The sequence below is a fragment of the Schistocerca cancellata genome, chromosome 2 (assembly GCF_023864275.1).
Source record: "Schistocerca cancellata isolate TAMUIC-IGC-003103 chromosome 2, iqSchCanc2.1, whole genome shotgun sequence".
In the NCBI taxonomy this organism is placed as follows: Eukaryota; Metazoa; Arthropoda; class Insecta; order Orthoptera; family Acrididae; genus Schistocerca; species Schistocerca cancellata.
Window position 1 is genome coordinate 254,779,874 of NC_064627.1, and position 18,831 is coordinate 254,798,704.

At 41.6% G+C, this 18,831-nt stretch overlaps 1 protein-coding gene across 1 annotated transcript in view; it reads right to left on the bottom strand.

Annotated features, from left to right (window-relative positions):
• LOC126152941 (glutathione S-transferase D5-like) overlaps window positions 1–18,106 on the bottom strand; it is a 31,146-nt gene extending 13,040 nt beyond the window's left edge. The window contains exons 1-2 of the mRNA XM_049916038.1: window positions 18,066–18,106; window positions 4,959–5,110 (exon numbers count right to left, since the gene is read on the bottom strand). Coding sequence (XP_049771995.1) covers window positions 4,959–5,102 — 144 coding nt within the window. The 5' untranslated portion in view covers window positions 5,103–5,110; window positions 18,066–18,106. The remainder of the gene's footprint in view (window positions 1–4,958; window positions 5,111–18,065) is intronic.
• Between the last annotated feature and the right edge of the window lie 725 nt (window positions 18,107–18,831).

Below are 18,831 nucleotides of genomic sequence, written 5' to 3' on the forward strand. Positions count from 1 at the left end.
ATTATTACCATTCAATCTGGACAGGCCTTCCTATATGCGCAGGTAGTGCTTGTGAGGACAACGGAAAAATAAGTAGCTTTATAAAGAATGATGGTAGAATAATGAACATATATCTCAAATAACAAAGAACAAGAAAATGGCGTAACACATCTGGGAAAAATAAATTAAGGTGGTTTTATTTACTAAACAAGTATATATTTTAAATTTTTGAGAACGATAGTTTGCGGCAGTTAAGACAGATGAGTATTTAGATAAACTCTTCTTGATTATTTAAAATGAGCTTGTATTATTTCTTGTATTAAACTACATTTTTTCAGAAGTTCTTTCTTTTGTCCATATCCATGGAGAGCTAACAGTGACTCAGGCCAAATTTCTTACAATGAAAACAAACCTATTTTCGGGTAATGAATTTCGATAGAGTAAATTCCAGTTGGACAATATACTTGTAGAGAAGAAGTCGATATCATTTATTTGAACCAGCAATGTTGAATAGCATTAATACTGTTATATTGTTAACTGTAACTAGTGACAGAGACAGACTGAGTTTCAGATGATTTCCCTAACGAAAAAGTTTTAATATTTTGAGTAGTCTTTTTACCGTCTGGATGGCAGTACTATAATTTGGAGAGTTACAGCGATATTCAGATCTATCGTTACAAATGTCTCACTATTTACATTAACACTGCAACTACCCCATGAAGCTCAAAATACGTATTGGTTCAAATGGCTCCGAGCACTATGGGACTTAATCGATCTGAGGTCATCAGTCCCCTAGACTTAGTACTACTTAAACCTAACTAACCTAAGGACATCACACACATCCATGCCCGAGGCAAGATTCGAACCTGCGAGCGTAGCGGTCTCGCGGTTCCAGACTGTAGCGTCTAGAACCGCACGGCCACTCCGGCCGGCTACTTTATAGACAAGACACACAGAGCCTACCATAGATATTTTCACTGTAGGTTAAATACATTAAGCGCCAATTAGATACACATACATATGGGGGTAAGAAATCAAACGCGGTGCAATTACTCTGTAATGAGCTACCGAAGACCACTCCTGAATAATCGTATTAAAATATTCAATAAATATTCCTGAACAACTAGAGGACTGTATCTATGGAGTTTGGATTCATGCAGTCTACTCGATTAACAATCAGACAGTAACAGTGGTTCTGTAACCTTACGATCTTAAGTCACCTTAGTTACGATTGTTATAGCTGTTATCGATTTTACACAGAGGTCGGAGAACTTCTGTCAGTGACAAGTATATAAAAACGTATTACTTTTGATAAGGAAGTAAAGGTCAAACATTACGAGATTTTCCTCTGGGAACCTACAGGGTGTTCGGAACTTCCCATTACAAACTTCTAGTACTTTCTGAGGGGAGTGAGTATATAATATTTTGGATAGGAGCCCATGTCCGGAAACGTACCGTTTCTGTTCTACGATGTTTTCAGTTAGATGCTTAACTCATCCACTTCTGCTTGAGGATCTGAATTAGGCATGACGCAGTACAATTATTAGTTGAAACTTCCTGGCAGATTAAAACTGTGTGCCCGACCGAGACTCGAACTCGGGACCTTTGCCTTTCGCGGGCAAGTGCTCACCAACTGAGCTACCGAAGCACGACTCACGCCCGGTACTCACAGCTTTACTTCTGCCAGTATCTCGTCTCCTACCTTCCAAACTTTACAGAAGCTCTCCTGCGAACCTTGCAGAACTAGCACTCCTGAAAGAAAGGATATAGCGGAGACATGGCTTAGCCACAGCCTGGGGGATGTTTCCAGAATGAGATTTTCACTCTGCAGCGGAGTGTGCGCAGGAGAGCTTCTGTAAAGTTTGGAAGGTAGGAGACGAGATACTGGCAGAAGTAAAGCTGTGAGTACCGGGCGTGAGTCGTGCTTCGGTAGCTCAGTTGGTAGAGCACTTGCCCGCGAAAGGCAAAGGTCCCGAGTTCGAGTCTCGGTCGGGCACACAGTTTTAATCTGCCAGGAAGTTTCATATCAGCGCACACTCCGCTGCAGAGTGAAAATCTCATTCTGGACAATTATTAGTTAATAATTCGAAAGGAAACATAACAAAACATGTATCACTTAAGCACAATTGTATTAACACATACACATTACGTGATTACAGTATTCGAAATAAAAAAAAAAAACCAGCATCTTGTACGTACAGAATAGTACTGATGCATTACAACAGCGGCACGATGTGGCAACCACCTACTTTGTTACAGACACTGTACCTACGAAGCTTGTTCTGGTACACACTCTCTAAACCAGCTGGGTTCCTTCAGTTTCCAGCGCAGCGGCCAGAGCCGGTGCCAGCAGATCTTTCTCTGTCTCTACAGGAGTCTCATATAGTAAACATTGCTTGCGACCCACAAGTAGTAGTACACCGCATCGTGTCTACCCTATCGTATACCAGCACAAGCCTCTCTGAGAGTTTTTTCTTTCGTTCAGCAGACGTGGACTCGTTACACTTCGAATTGAAACCGCCGTAGAACGGAAATGGTACGTTTCCCAACATGAGTTCCTGTTGAAAATACGAGGGCCATTCAATAATTAAAGAGACAAAGTGATCTTGGGGAAAAACTGTTTGTAGGGCTAGTTTAGTACTTTTATGGCTTTAAGTTGGTATCACTGGGATGAGTCCAGATCTGCTGATGTATCAACACTGTTTTGTTTATAACCTCAGAAGTACATTACAAGATGGCGAGTCCGCGTGGAACGTCCACATTACTTGAACAACGTTCTGTTATTCGTTTTTTATTTCCTGAAGGCGAGAAACCAGTGAATATATACTGTTGAATGTCTAAAGTTTATGGTGAAGGTTATATGAATCATGCAAATCAAAAATGGTCGCACCTCAGTGACTGCCGAACACCGTTCCGGCCGACCAGTTGCAGTTTCAACTCCCTCACTTGAAAGTCGAATTGTGACAATGATGTTGATAAGCTTCGAGTTAGTACTTTTACAAATCATAACATTACCTGTAACATGCTGAAGTGCCGGAAAACATGTGCAAAATGGATCCCAAACGGAGTTGACGCAGCTACACAAGGAAACAAAGTTGAGATTCTGCACAGAGCTAAAGGAACGTTATGAAAGAGGAGGTGAGCATTTCCTCAACAAAATTTTAACTTGTGATGAGACTTGGGTTCACTATTATGAGCCAGAATCAAAAAGACAAAGCATGGAGTGGAAGCACACCAACTCACCTGTCAAAAAAAAAAAAAAATTGAAAATCCAAGCATCAGCAGGAAAAGTCATGTTGACGGTGTCTTGTGATGCTGAAGGTCCAATTTTTTTTTAATATCTCAAAGAGCAGCGTACAATGAACAGTCAATACTACTCGGATTTACCTTTAAACAAGGTAAGCCAGGCATGAGAGAGAGACGCTGCGGATCTCAGAGGAGTGGTGTGATTCTCCAGCAAGATAACGCCCGTCCTCATATTGCTCAACTAACCCGTGAAACAATCGACAAAATCGGCTGCGAAGTGTTCAAGAGGATTATGTTGAAATGTAGAAAAATATTCTTTTGTAAAAATAAAAGCTTTTTTTCAGACTAATTTGTCTCTTTAATTATTGAATATGGCTGGCCGGTGTCACCGAGCAGTTCTAGGCGCTTCAGTCTGGAACCGCGCAACCGCTACGGTCGCAGGTTCGAATCCTGCCTCGGGCATGGAAGTATGTGATGTCCTTAGGTTAGTTAGGTTTAAGTAGTTCTAAGTTCTAGGGGACTGATGACCTCAGCTGTTAAGTCCCATAGTGCTCAGAACCATTTGAACCAATTATTGAACAACCCAGGTATTATGTACTCACTCCCCTCCACAAGCCCAAAAGTTTGCAACGGGAATTTCAGAACACCCTGCTTATGATGATGCGGTAGGAAAAAGTAAAGTGCAGAGTATCTGCTACATTATCCTGAAGGTTGGCTTCAAAATCCCCAGCGCCTTTTTAGATGTGGTCTTGCTGGAGGTGCTATGTCCTTGTCATCCTCCAGCCTTTGAGTCGACTTACCCTCAGATTTAAAGGGGGGCGTACGTTCTGATTTGACTCTGCAGCGACTCACTTTGTTCCGCTACTTAGAGGTCAAAATGCCTTTATAACCAGCGCGCAAGAGCTCAACTGATACGGTGTTTGCCGAGTTCGTCACGTACTGGATCCTGGCTGCTGTCTACCGGATTGGGCTACGGATTGCTACACGGACTTTTACTTGCTATGCTGATAATTTATTCGCCAGGACTTAGGCCTTCCCGGTATTATTCTTCCACAATAAAGTTTGCTCGCTGCTGCCCAGATAGCGCGTTCAAGTTTTCTGAAAGAGAGAGAAAGAGAAAGAAGCGAGAAATAAGAGAAAAAAATGTCCTTGTTCTATCTCAGTGTTGAAATCCATAGATATGGATATCAAGTCTATCCATTGCCCCCTCAGATACCAAGAGTCTCTGTTATTGCTCACTGTTACAGTGGTGAAGGCATGACATATCCACTTTCAGCACCCAGTCAGTATGTGCATCTATTGATTTCTGCTTTTTGGCAAACCACGTGATCTTCCACGGTTAGAATATACCAAAATCAAATTTCTCTGATTGCCCCACGGAAAGAAGCTCACTGATGTCAAACCTAATGATGGCGTTTACGCCGTTCTAGAATGATAAATTAGTGTTTTGAGCACTTTCTCATGTAAAGCATCCAGCCAGGGTGGCGCAGCTGTGAGGCGCTGGACTCCTGTTTTGAAGACCATAGAGATGGATGTTTTTTCGTTAATTTCGTACGCAACTTAAAGCGAATGTCTGGATATTTCCTGTGAAATTTTCTCTTCTCATCCAAAGTAATTTAAAAAGTTTTTTTCTTCTATATGAACTTTCATCCATCAAAATTTATAGAAGCATTTTCTTGCGCCCTATAAGTAATTAATAAGGTAGTTCAGGTAAACAGTAACACACATATTACCTTCAACATTTCAGGCGTCTTCAAGTCCTTATAGACGTCCTTTACATCTTCTATTTTGAGATCAACACCGATGATACCGGCGACAAGTCGTACCAGACGACATGGAGGGCTCAATGGATGATTGTAAAGAGTCAGCGGAGCCATTTTGCTTTCTGAAAAATAAATTGAACATTAAATAATTAACTTTTGCAAAAATAGCCTCTTCTCCACACCAGTTTGGGACTTTGTGCATTGTTCAGTAAACTGGAGAATACAAATAAGTTTTCTGATCTTAACGACTTTGTTAAGAAAATACGAAATATATGAGTAGATGTGGTGCAGCTTATTTTGAAATAGAGTTATAATCAGCCGGTGATCGTGGACATATTTTCAGTTTGATTTACGTCACAATATCACCAGTCTGAAATACTGTAACAATGACACTGAAGGTTACTTAGGTACTAGCATCACTTTCTAAGGGAGCAGTTTTTTTCTCTATCATTTATGCGTTTCTCTAAGACGTCCCGAATGTCGCGGAAGACGTATCTGTGTAAATGCGATGAACAGCGATTTTGTAAATAAACGGATGAGCCGAGACGTTATGACAATTGGCCACCGCGTGGCTGGTCTTGCGGACATTTGGCGCGGTAAGGAAACTACGGTACGTATGCAAGCGGAGCAAAGATGAAATGGGATTCACTGCAATGACAATACGGGCTGCCAACGGGGAAATCGACTTAAGATACCTTGACAAACGGCAAATTGTTATGATCTGGCGACTGAGAACGAGATCTTGGAAACGGCGAAACTGATCGACTGTTTGTGTGCTACTGTCGTGAGCGTCTATGGATGGTGCTTGAAGGTCGATGAAACACGAGTAGGCGAAAAGGTGTTGAGCGTACATACCTCGTCACAGAACGTGGAGGTCGTAGATTTCCCATTTTGTAAACCAGGACAGATATGTGATCTGTGGCAGATATGACAAGAGAATTCAATGATGGTGCAGTGTTTGGAGCACAACGCACATTGTTGAACATTGGATTCTGCAGCAGACAGCCTATACGTGTTCTCATGTTGATCCAAAAACTTGGTCAGTTACGATTTCCACGGCCAAAAGGTAATAGAGATTCGGCCGTGCATCACTGGAAACTTATCGTTTGACCAGATGAGTTACGTTTTTTGTTACAGCAGGTCAATGGTCTTACTGGATATGCCTTCATGCACGTGAACAGTGACTACAAACACACATTGTGCTATGGACACAGGCCGATAGGAACGGTATTAGCTGTGGCGGACATTCACCTGGGTTCCATGGGACCTGTAATAGTAATCGAAGGCACCATGACAGCTATAGATTACATGAACACTGTTGTGGACCACCTGAGTCCCTTCAAGCTTGTTGTCTTCGACGGCGATGGCATCTGCCAGCAGGGTAACTCCACGTGACAAAGCCAGAAGCGTGCTACATTTGCTGCACTCTTCTATCTGGCTTTGTTTTCGAGATATTTAATTTTGAAATCAGAGACTCCTTCGCTGGACACCGTGTATTAGACATGGGCCAGCAAAGATCACTAAATAATGTAAATAACGAATAATGTCTTATCTGTTTCCAGTGTAGACTGCAAATCTGCCAGAGCAAAACATTCTCTATTAGCCATTTGGTTTCGTTTTGTCCGCATGTTGAAGGAGATGGTAAGTGATCTGTGTCATGTCTTGTTGTTACGAGAGCTAATTGCCTGAAACACTACATTTTTTCTCTTTGTTGGGTTGGGTTGTTTGGGGAAGGAGACCAGACAGCGAGGTCATCGGTCTCATCGGATTAGGGAACGACGGAGAAGGAAGTTGGCCGTGCCCTTTGAAAGGAACCATCCCGGCATTTGCGTGGAGCGATTTAGGGAAATCACGGAAAACCTAAATCAGGATGGCCAGACGCGGGATTGAACTGCCGTCCTCCCGAATGCGAGTCCAGTGTCTAGCCACTGCGCCACCTCGCTCGGTTTTCTCTTTGTATTAACGACTTAATTAGGAACGTAAATTCTGCTTGTTGTTTATATTTAAAATTAAATATGGAGCAGAAATGTTCTAGTTAGAATGCAAAAATTACAGATGAACTATCGTCGTAACTTTTTGAGAAAAAGTGCTGTTCTAAGATGTCGACTATTATAGCACATAGCGAGTAGGGTTGAATTCCCATAATTTGGAACCAGTTAAAAACACTAAAACAAAATAAAATAAAATAAAATAAAAGTGAAACTGTATGGAAAAATGTGTAATCTGTAAGTTTTCACGGCAGAAACTTTTTCTCAAAATTTACATGTGGAAATAAAAAATACTGAGCCGTGCGCGACTCACGGTCATGCCGTTCATTGCTCGTCATCTTGTTTTTGTTGTTCTGTCGCCTCGTTTTCTGTTTTAATTCGATTTACTGGCGTCACTAGGTTACTGGTTTGCTTGCCAGTGAGTGGCAGCAGCAGCACGTATCGATATGTGCACTGTCGTACCATCTCTAGAGCGACCGCTAGTATTTCCGGGTCGTCGTCTGCGAGAGTTCAGTCCGGACGCAGCAGCAGTGAAGTCGGGGACGGAGCGCTAGTGAGGTGCGGGCAGCCAGTGCTCGCCGGCCGCTGGCGACACACACGAACTGTCCGACGGAAGGGGATTGGAGCGGGACTGCCGTTGATCGGTCGTTCGGTTGGTCGTCTCATCGGGCGACGTGAATTTGGTCTTTTGACCGTTTTTGGGCCTCGTCACTTGGTCATCTTGCCGGACGTGGGTCGGTTCCTTCCTTGTGCAGAGAAGTCGTGGCCAATGGGCAGGAGTTACTTCCGCATTGATGGGTCCGAGCCAGGGTGCCCAGGTCGCCGTGTCTCCGAGTTCCGAACGGATATCGAGTTGAGTCGGGCTGGAGCTGCAGTCAGCGTTGGAATGCCAAGACTCGCCCGACCGTAGCCGACACACGTAACTTGAGTGGGAACGACCTGGGTTAGTCGCTCGGTCGATCGTCTCATCGGACGACGTTTATTTGGTCGCCGACCGCTTGTGGAAACTCTTTGTGTGTCGAACTGATTCGTCGTTGTTGTTCCACAGTGATTGCTTTTACGATTGTTCGAGTTCTTGTGTAAGTGTGTTTACATGAAACTGTGTGTAACTTCTGTGATTTCCACTGAGCAGATGAATGCTGTCAGCGTACTGGAATTGGCAGTTGGTCGATTGCGACAGAGGGAATTGATTAGGTTGTTGGTTGGTTCTTCAGTCGTCCCTAGGTCGTGTTACAACCCGATTGTTTAGTGTTACGCTTGGCTGCCTCTCTCACCTAAACTGTGGTTAGTTTCCTCCCCAGGCCGGCCCTTTGAGCACTTCTGAGCACCACTGTTTGTTGTTTGTGATTGTCATTTTATTTGGTCGCAGGTACTGTGTCAGGCCTTATGTAAATCCTTGTCTGTAAGGTTTTTCTTTAAATATCTTGAATTCTTGATACGGCCTTCAGCCATGTTCTGTAAATGTTTACCTTAAGGTTGTCTTTAATTATTCTTGAGTAATTGTTTGGGCCTTCAACCGACAAGATACTTCACGTTTCTTAAGATGTTTTTCTGTTGAACTGTGTAAAAGCTTTCTTAAAACCTGTCTTTTACTCTGTAAAGAAATTTTTTGTTGAGCTTTCAGCTGAAGAATTAACTTGAATTTCCTTAATATGGCCTTTAGCCGGAATTTGTAAATGCTTGGCTTTTAAAGAATTTCCTTAGCTGATCTGAAATATTATTTCGGCCTTTAGCCGAGAAGATATTGTAATTTTACGTAAGTAAGGCCTTCAGCCGTTTCTCTAAATCCTGGTATTTTAAAACTCAAAAAAATGGTTCAAATGGCTCTGAGCACTATGGGACTTAACATCTGTGGTCATCAGTTCCCTAGAACTTAAAACTACTTAAACCTAACCAACCTAAGGACATCACACCGTATCGGTCACGCGGTTCCAGACTGAAGCGCCTAGAACCGCACGGCCACACAGGCTGGCTTTAAAAGTCATTTAAAGTTATTCTAGAAAAGTTACTTGGGCCCTCAGCCGTGAATTGATCTTTGTTGTTTTAAAGAGAAAACTGTGCATTGGTTTGAGGAATAAAGTTGTGTGTGTTCTTGTGTAACTAACAGTAACTGATCTTGGCCCCTTTCCTCAACCTGATCCCGCTCTGTCCTGCGAAACGAGATTTCAAATACGAATCCATTTTGAGAAATGTAGTTCCTCATCTTGTCACTGTGGAGTGATTAAGCTGCCATTTTTCTCTGTTTTGACAATTTCACGTTGAACTGGCAAGCAGACAGGAAAACAATCGTCTTACCAAACTGCACTAATTAATTTACTGAAAGCGAAGCTGAATGGAAATGAATAACTTTTCCATAAAGCTGACAAAGCCCGCTTGCGAGAACGGATACAAACATAGCTTTATTTGATGCTCTTGTCTACGATATACGATGCTCTTTGGTGGTATGCATTCAGTAGGAACTGAGCATTGAGTACCGTGTACTGTGCGTTGGCAACATCATGCCGGCATTGTTTCGTCACATCATTACTGCCATATTTGTTTAAATTTTTGCACTAAGGATAAAACAGTAGTATTGTATTTATTTGCCCTATTTCTACACATTTATTTATTGGTAACAGCAATGGTGGGAAACAGTTGCTTCTGCCGACGCAAATCGACAGAACCAAAGAATGGAAAATTACTTTTTGTAAGTATCACAAAAGCCTGCTTATAGTTACCATGCTAGCAGGAGGCTCTTTATGTATTCAAAAATATCGAGTCACATATTATAATGTACATTTACGATTTATTTTTTGTTTATGGAACTGTTCTGTCAGTCAGTCCGTTGAATTAGTACAAATTTCTAACAATTTTCAGGTACAAATCATATGTGTGAGTATGTCATTATTTATGGATAGCACAGATTTCTAAGACCATTGTGTTTATTTTGACGTAGTTAAAATTGGCCTGAACGAAAACTAGACACAGTGTAGGAGAAAGTAAAAACCGAAGAACGTTATTCCTAAAAATATTTAATGTTAGATTAATTGCTAATTTGCTGCGTGTCATAACTACAAATTCAATGTTTTTCGGGCTAGTTTCAGTTTGGCTTACTATGCAGCCACTTCGCAATACCGTCGTAGCGCCATTTATTACAGCCGGCAGCTGTGGCCGAGCGGTTCTAGGCGCTTCAGTCAGGAACCGTGCTGCTCCTACGGTCGCAGGTTCGAATCCTGCCTCGGGCATGGGTGTGCGTGATGTCCTTAAGTTAGGTTTAAGTAATTCTAAGTCTAGGGGACTGATGTTAAGTCCCATAGTATCAAAGTTGTGACGCTGACGCCAACAATCGAAATGCCGTTGCTCTTACTTCTTCAAAGTCTGAAGCAAAGCATTATTAAGATGTCTATGAAATGCTTGTACAAAACCACAGTACTGGACGCGGAACTTCAGGATGAATTGTGTAATGGAGACATCAATTCCATCCTGTGTACGTTAACGTTGACATGGATTTTATGCTCTGTGGTGCAGTGTAGAGAAAAACTTTTATTTGCAGCTGTGTTCCTTACAATATTAGGTAATATCATTCGTAACACACACCTGGTTATAACTGTAAATGAAGTAAGAATACAGTTCAATAATAACTTATTCATTCATTGGTAAACATGAGGATATTTATAACATAGTACGAAATTACGTAATTTGTTCTTACGGAGCCGGCCGAAGTGGCCGAGCGGTTCTAGGCGCTACAGTCTGGAACCGCGCGACCGCTACGGTCGCAGGTTCGAATCCTGCCTCGGGCATGGATGTGTGTGATGTCCTTAGGTTAGTTAGGTTTAATTAGTTCTAAGTTCTAGGAGACTGATGACCTCAGCAGTTAAGTCCCATAGTGCTCAGAACCATTTTTTGTTCTTACAGAGATCGAGACGACGGCCGAACATGATGGCGGTAAAGAAATGGAAAGAGCTACATCGATGTTCGTGATTCGGCTACTGAACTGATTTTAGAATAAGTTGGAACTTAGAATAATACTTACGCAGAAACATATACGTTTGCTCAGAAATGCTTGTGGTATTTAATCTGACATAAGGCCCGATGGCCCCAATCTGGCCAACGTAATTTCCTAAATAAATAAAACAGATAACTAATACAAATATTCCGACATTCCCTTTAATTAATATGAATTCGCATGATAAAAAATACACTGACGGAAGAAAAATCACAACGCAAAAAAAATGTTAATTTCGAATAATGAAATTTTGGGAATACCTAAGTCTAGGTTACATATTTAAGTGATTAACTGCCAGATTTTTGAGTGGAAGCACGATGACGTGCATGAATTGTGTTATACAGTTGCCGGATGTCAGTTTGTGGGGTGGAGTTCCATATCAGTTGTAAGTAGGCTGTTTAGGTTTTTATGCTGGTAACGCCACGTAGCGCTCTATATGAAAATCACTGGCTGTGCTGTGTGAAGTCTGTGGCTGGTTTGCATTGTTGCATATTTGCTATTGTAGTGTTGGGCAGTGGGCTGTTAAACAGCGCATAGCGTTGCGCAGTTGGAGGTGAGCCACCAGCGTGGTGGATGGGGGGAGGAGAGACGGCGGAATTTAGAGAGCGGACGATCTGGACGTGTGTTCATCACAAAGAGTAAATTTGTAATATTGGATATCATGGAATGATATATATATTATGACTTTTGAACAATATTAAGGTAAATACATTGTCTGTTCTCTATCAAAACCTTTCATTTGCTAAGTATGCCTACCAGTAGTTAGTGCCTTCAGCAGTTTGAATCTTTTATTTAGCTGGAAGTAGTGGCGCTCGCTGTATTGCAGTGGTTCGAGTAACGAAGATTTTTGTGAGGTAAGTGATTTGTGAAACGTATAGGTTAATGTTAGTCAGGGCCATTCTTTTGTAGGGATTATTAAGTCAGATTGCGTTGCGCTAAAAATATTGTGTGTCAGTTCAGTGATGGTCAGAATAAGTAAAGAGAGAAATGTCTGAGTACGTTCAGTTTTACTCAGCTGTTGGAAAATCAAATAATGTAAGGGGTTTACCAGCACAGTAATTCATAAATTTTTCTAAGGGGACGTTTCACTGTTGCAAATTGGTCGATCAATGCAGGGACGGTTAATGCTGTTTGTGGATGACGCTGGAGTTTCCGTCCGCTGATGTCCCACATGTGATCGATTCGTACAGATCTGGTGATCGAGCAGGCCATGGTAAGATGTTGACACTCCGGAGAGCATAACGGGCTACAGCTGCGGTATATGGACGAGCGGTATCCTGTTGGAGATCACCCCCTTGAAAGCTGTTCGTGAATACCACCACAACAGGTCGAGTCACCAGACTGACGTACAAATTTGCAATGAGAGTGGGTTGGAAAAACACGAGTCATCCTGCTGTCGTACGAAATCGCACCCCCAGACGATAACTCCAGGTGTAGGTCCAGTGTCTTAGGACGCAGACACATTGATTGCAGGCCCTCAACTGACCCTCCTTCTAACCAGCACACTGCATCACTGGCACCGAGGCAGAACCAGCTTTCATCGGAAAACACAAGAGACATCCACCCTGTCTTCCAAAGCTCTCGCTTGACCCCACAGAAGTCGCAAATGGCGGTGGGGTGGGGTCGGTATAATGCACGCTACAGGAGCTGTCCTTAAAGTAACCGATTTGTAACAGTTCGTTGTGTCACTGTGGTGTCAGCTACTGCTCAAATTGCTGCTGCAGATACAGTATGCTGCACCTTAACGCCGAACGTGATAGTCGTTCCTCTCGGTAGCCAAGCGACCGTGTGGAGTACGGTCTTCTTGTGCCTGTAAATTCTCGTGACCACCGCTGACAACAATCATATACAATGGCTACATTCCTGCCAAGTCTTTCTGCAATATCGCAGAAGGAACATCGTTTCCCGTAGCTCTGTTACACGACTTCGATAAAATTCAGTGTAGTGTTGACAACATGGTCTTTTCCGCCTTACAGGCAGTCTTGACTAACATTAACTAACGAAGTCTACACTAAAGGTAACTAACGCTCACGATCGTTAAGCGTGTATTTCAAGAAAACCGGGTATGCAAAATCATAGTGGCACAACTAGTGCCACTCTTGCGAGACTGGTGTGAAATTTGATTAGACATCATCTCTGAGATGTACCTGTAGAAAGTAACCTACCAACTTTCCTTTTCTTCTTGGTGCTGCGATTTTTTTCCGTTAGTAACGTAACAAGTCTGATGTAGGAGCAAAGAGCAATTGTGAATATTTAAGAGGCACTTTAGACAAAAAAAAGTTTCTCATGTTCATTAAATCTAGAGTCATTCATTAAGATAGCCTGGGTGTTTCCTTTACATTTCACACATCTTACGCCACGAGCACCTCATGACATGTTTTAGCACACCAACTGCTAAAGAATTGGTTGTAGGAATTGTTGTATTTGCAGTGTCCATATATTTACGGTGGAATCATACGTAAAGTAGTACCATCTGTAGAGAGACTATATATTTATTAATGTAAATAGATTTTTAAAAGTTTTCTTTGTCGTTGAGTATTTTATTATAGGGAAGAATAGAAAGATGTTGAATATATTAGTTTAAATATTTGAAAGAAAGTAGTGAATAACTCGAACTTCGTCGGTAGAGCACTTGCCGCGAAAGGAAAAGGTCCCGAGGTCGAGTCTCGGTCCGGTACACAGTTTTAATCTACCGGGAAGTTATATCAGGGCACGCACCGCTGCAGTATGAAAGCTTTATACTGAACAGATTATCACTTTTAAATTAATGTTTGCAAAGTAGTTCATTTCCACAGTGAATATGTTAAGTGTTTCACGGAAAGAAATTGCATGGGGGCTTAATTGAATATTTGAAAATAATTTTTATTTTTTAGTCGCTGTATGTCCGATTACGAAGTCTCGTAAACGGTTGGCCCTGACTAGTATTTGTACGCAATCTGACTGCATAGAACAACAACAAAGGATAAAATGAAATTTCCGTTAACACAATTAATTAATTAAGTCCCCAGCAACTATAAAACCTACGAAACCAAAGCACAAGTATAACTGTTCTGTGTATGGAAGTTTGATTCAACGTACGCATCTGGCACAGTTCTTCTTCAATAAGATAAGAAATTTTAAGTACAATTTATATTGAAGTAATTAAAAAAAATAGAAATACTATAACTGCGGAAGAAAACCAGGATTACACTCTAATACAAGAACACAAGTCAGATGCTTTGTTGACTGAACCTGTAATGACGCATTATTTAAGACATTGAAATAATAAAAAGAAAGGGAATTTTTTTTACCTCATATATATTGACGAAAAGCACTCTGATCGTTACAATACCTCCATTTCGAACAACATCTGCTGTCTAGCCCATCAAAACTGCATAAAACATGGAACAAGCACTCTCCACTACGACATCTCAACAACTCTCCACTCCGACTTCACGACAAGCACTCTCCGCTACTTCTCAATAATCACTGCCAGTGGAGGCGGCGGAACAAAACTCTCTGGCGCGATCTCTGGCGCTGTGGGTCAGTGTAGCCACCTGTAGCCGCCTTTCAAAATATGGCTTTATAAATACCACGTTCTTCGCAAGCTGACATACACAATAAGCCCTATGGAACTGCCAAAGTAATGCTACGTTTCACTCCGACGAAACCTTGGTACCATGCCCAAGTTAAATGTGGCAGATGAAATTCTAACTGCAACAGTGTTACGAAGTGTCAAAAATAATTATTTGTATACAAAAATTTGATGTGGAAGTCATCCACATCTGATTTAACACATTTGGAAAGAAAGAATCCGCTTTGGTTGTAATAAAAATTTATTCGTTTAACTCCAAGACCGGTTTCAGATCATTAGAGCCCCATCCTCATGTGCTAACAATTAATAAAAAACAATCATACTTATATAGCGCCGGCCGGCGTGGCCGAGCGGTTCTAGGCGCTTCAGTCTGGAACCGCGTGACCGCTACGGTCGCAGGTTCGAATCCTGCCTCGGGTATTGATGTGTGTGATGTCCTTAGGTTAGTTACATTTAAGTACTTCTGAATTCTAGGGGACTGATGACCGCAGCAGTTAAGTCCCATAGTGCGCAGAGCCATTTGAACCATTTGAACTTGTACAGCGGTCGGCCAGTCAGTATAGAACGTCAAGATTACTCCCTCCCACGTGAAAGGGAGCTACGAGCCGATTGCGGAGCACTTCACCGTGGTCAACGAGCTGGAAATTGCTTGTTGGCCTCGTGTCAGCTTGAGCTCTAATGCTCTGAAACAGGTCGTGCAGTTAAGCTAACAAACTTTTATTACAACCTGCTTTATGAGTATTTGGATACAAATTGACACCACTGTAACTGAAATCTCTACAGCGTTCCTAGTATAGCTCCTCTTTTGTACTTGTTCCCTATAAATGATTACATTGAGACATTTACGAAGTTAATAGAACCATCAGAATTTGTTCCACATGGGGGTAGGCAAGTCTGTGCAAACGAAGATAAATCCACAGACGTGAAAACAGCTGTGAGTGCACCCCATGGGACTGTTATAGCACCCTTACTGTACAAGATAATTGCAAGTTCCATGTCGCTGTTCACAGAAGTTGCTCTCACATGTATGGAAGTCGTAACGTCAGAAAATGGCAGGAAAAACTAGGAAGACCAGCTGAGGATGAAGGTTCGGTGCTCGGGCTGGCACTTGAACGCCAATATAAAAAATGTAAAGTATGGAGCAAAATAGATGGAAAAATCCATTTGACTCCGATTACCAAATTGATTCATTGCTGGAAACAGCAGCGGCCTCAAAGTGCCTACGTATTTATGCACGGAACGACCTGAAGCGGAACGGCATTATAAAACACGGGTGCCAGACGGTCATTCGTTTGAAAAATCTGGAGAAAATATAATTTACCTACGAACGAGGTAACTAACAAAATTTTCCTTCAACTCTTCCATCAATGTTATCGGTGGTCTGAGACCGTATAAAACAGGACTGATAGAGGAGACAGACATGATCCGAAGAAGAGTAGCGCGTTCCATCACGGGATCACTTACTAAACGTGAGAGCGTCACGGGGATGCTTATACAATTATAGTGGCAGGAGCTGCAAGAGAAGTAGTGCTGTTTGTCACGCAAAACTTTCCAGGAGCGTATGCTGCGTATCTAGTGTCACTAGAAGCTTTCTAAAGACAAGTTACATAATTTTAAAAGAACGTACATCCAAAAACGTTCTTCCACAGTCAGATAAAAACTTAGTTCTAAATCGCTCTCAGTGACATTCCAGGGGCTACTTACCTATCTTCGAATGCTGCTGGATGGAAAATGCCACTGTGTGTGATTTAAACTGAAAGTATTCTACGAGTGTTGGTATCACTGATATCTGCTTTCTAGAGAAATAGTACGGTCACGGCAAGTGATAAAACTACGTAACAAATGGTTTTTGTTTCGGTTGCAGGGGAAAAGTAAAATTAACAGTTAAGATCTGTTACAGGATGAGTAAACGTCAATGAAAATCTGCTCGTTATTCTGACATCAGATAGTCAAAACACACTGCACCCGTTTACATAGAATCTGCAGGGAAATGATTGTAATACTCGTTGTTTCTTCCTCATTTCCTAACATCAGCTGCTATAACAGTTGTACGAATCCTAGTCTTGATCTCTAGGTTCTGTTTTACAAAATATTGTAGCAAACAGATCCAGCATAGCACAGCACAAGTGTAGCACAGATCACTTATCACTACGAGTGGGAAATTTGCATTAACTTAAGGAAAAATTTGTTTGAAACTTAACATTGATACAAACTCCAAAATGCACCACATAACAGCTTCGTAACTGAGTCATATAACTATTTGTACACTTCCATTCATGCCACATATTCGAGGCACAGGATGGTTATATGCAAATAAAACGCATTGCGTTGCTCTAAAACGAAATGCCATTCAAATAGTTGCAAGGATAGGGACAAGAAAATACGTCTGACTGCTGTAATACATACTATGCGAAGCTGAGTCATTATAAAATTCGTCATTAAAATAAACAGAAGCTTAAATAACAGGATAGCCATACATATGGTAAATGAGGTTATATCCCTCTTAATAAGTGTGATTCCTTTGAAAGAGGCGCAACGTGCATTTGTTAGTACCTTCCTTAATGCATCGGCAAGACACTTCCATACAAATGTAATGAATGATGAGACGTTTTAGTTGTAAAAGTGGTATCCGTACTTGATACAAACGTCACAGAGCAAATGTCCTGATATCTATGTGCTGGTATAAATGAATATAAATGTTGATATAGGAGCACTGTTGTAGATCCTCTTTTATGATTGTTTCTGACGCAATGGTCCATAAAAATCAAGGTTTCATATCAGAAATTCCTTGTAGCAATGTCGTTGGTATGGTGAAGTTGTAGTCACTCATATGCAAGGGCACACATTATCATTAGTAGAAATGTCGATGTGAGGAACTAGAATTTGCAACTATTGCCAAGATTGTTGACTTCAGACCAAAATTTTTGTTAAAGCTGAACTATAATTCGTATGAGTTATGGCTGTAAATGACTGATGATGAAACGTGGATACACAATTACTAGCATAAAAATTTCTAAGTGGGTTGGCGATCGTGAAAATTTACGAAACTAATGTGAAAATCGTTTTGTCGCTGTGGTAAATAAAGACACGGTCCTTTTTGGGAGGGGGCACAGAAGACATCTCAACTAAACATTTGGATACGCATAAAAAGTAAGTGGCTCTTATTAGGCAACGTTATTGGACACATTACACAATAAGGAGAAGGAGGAATGTGACCCGATGTCAGGAGATCGAGCTCCCACCTGATCTTCCAGTTTGGACTCATGAGCTATTTGTTTCCTGATCTCAGCTTCTTATCTAGACACAAGGATTTTTTTCCAGATGAACAGATTATCTGCTCAGAAAAAACGTTGTGCGGAGTGAGGAATACATAGGAGAACAGAAACACTGTAGTCTTGGTGGATGAAATGAATTGAAATGAAGCAAATTTGTGACAGGTTGAAGCTCTTAAAAACCCTAATTACTTTTGTCACGCAATATGGAGAACTACTGTCCTCAGGTAACAGAGTGAAGACTGGTGCATAACGTACCAAATGTAGTGTTAGGCTGTGGAGTGCTGTGCGTTATGGAATTCCCGGCTCCTGTTATTAGGCTGGGAGGCAGCAGCTTGTTTTATACCGTTGAAGATGCTGAGTCACGGTCGCCGCTGACTCAGACAAAATGACGCGACAAGATAAACCTAAGTAGCGAACTGTATTCACCGGCTCCACAAACGTTTGATTGTGGTCATCTGCTGTATGATTTCGATTGTAAAGAGACACACGATTGTTTTGTTAAACGTTCACTTCGTTGTTTGGAGGTCACTTGGCGAGAGGAATAGTTACTTAATAAACGTGCCAAAACTACGCAACAGGCGTTTATTATTCCACCAATTTGGAACTGCATCATTCAGGTGCAACTCAAATCTCTTGTTATCTTTGTGTCGCCAAGAAATGTTGTCGCCGCTACGTCCAGAGATAAACTGAAACTTTGCTATCTCCGCCTACTTGTTTCATAAGCGAGCAAATGCGCCACTCGCAAGTCTTCCTTTCCAAGTGTATTATTTCTGTCAGGCTGCCACGCTGATATAATAAGATGATATGGCTCTGCAGACTTACGCTGTACGTTGGTATGCAGACGGTGACGCCGTTTTAAATGTTCCTAAGCATTGTCAGACTGCTTTGTACGATTGATTCTCCTTCTTAATTTCTGTCGTATGTACGCAACAGTTGTTTTAAATGGAAAATGTTATAATGCTTTCGCGAATAACACAACAATAGCAAGCCATTTTCAGACACTTTTCTGGTGTTAAATGCA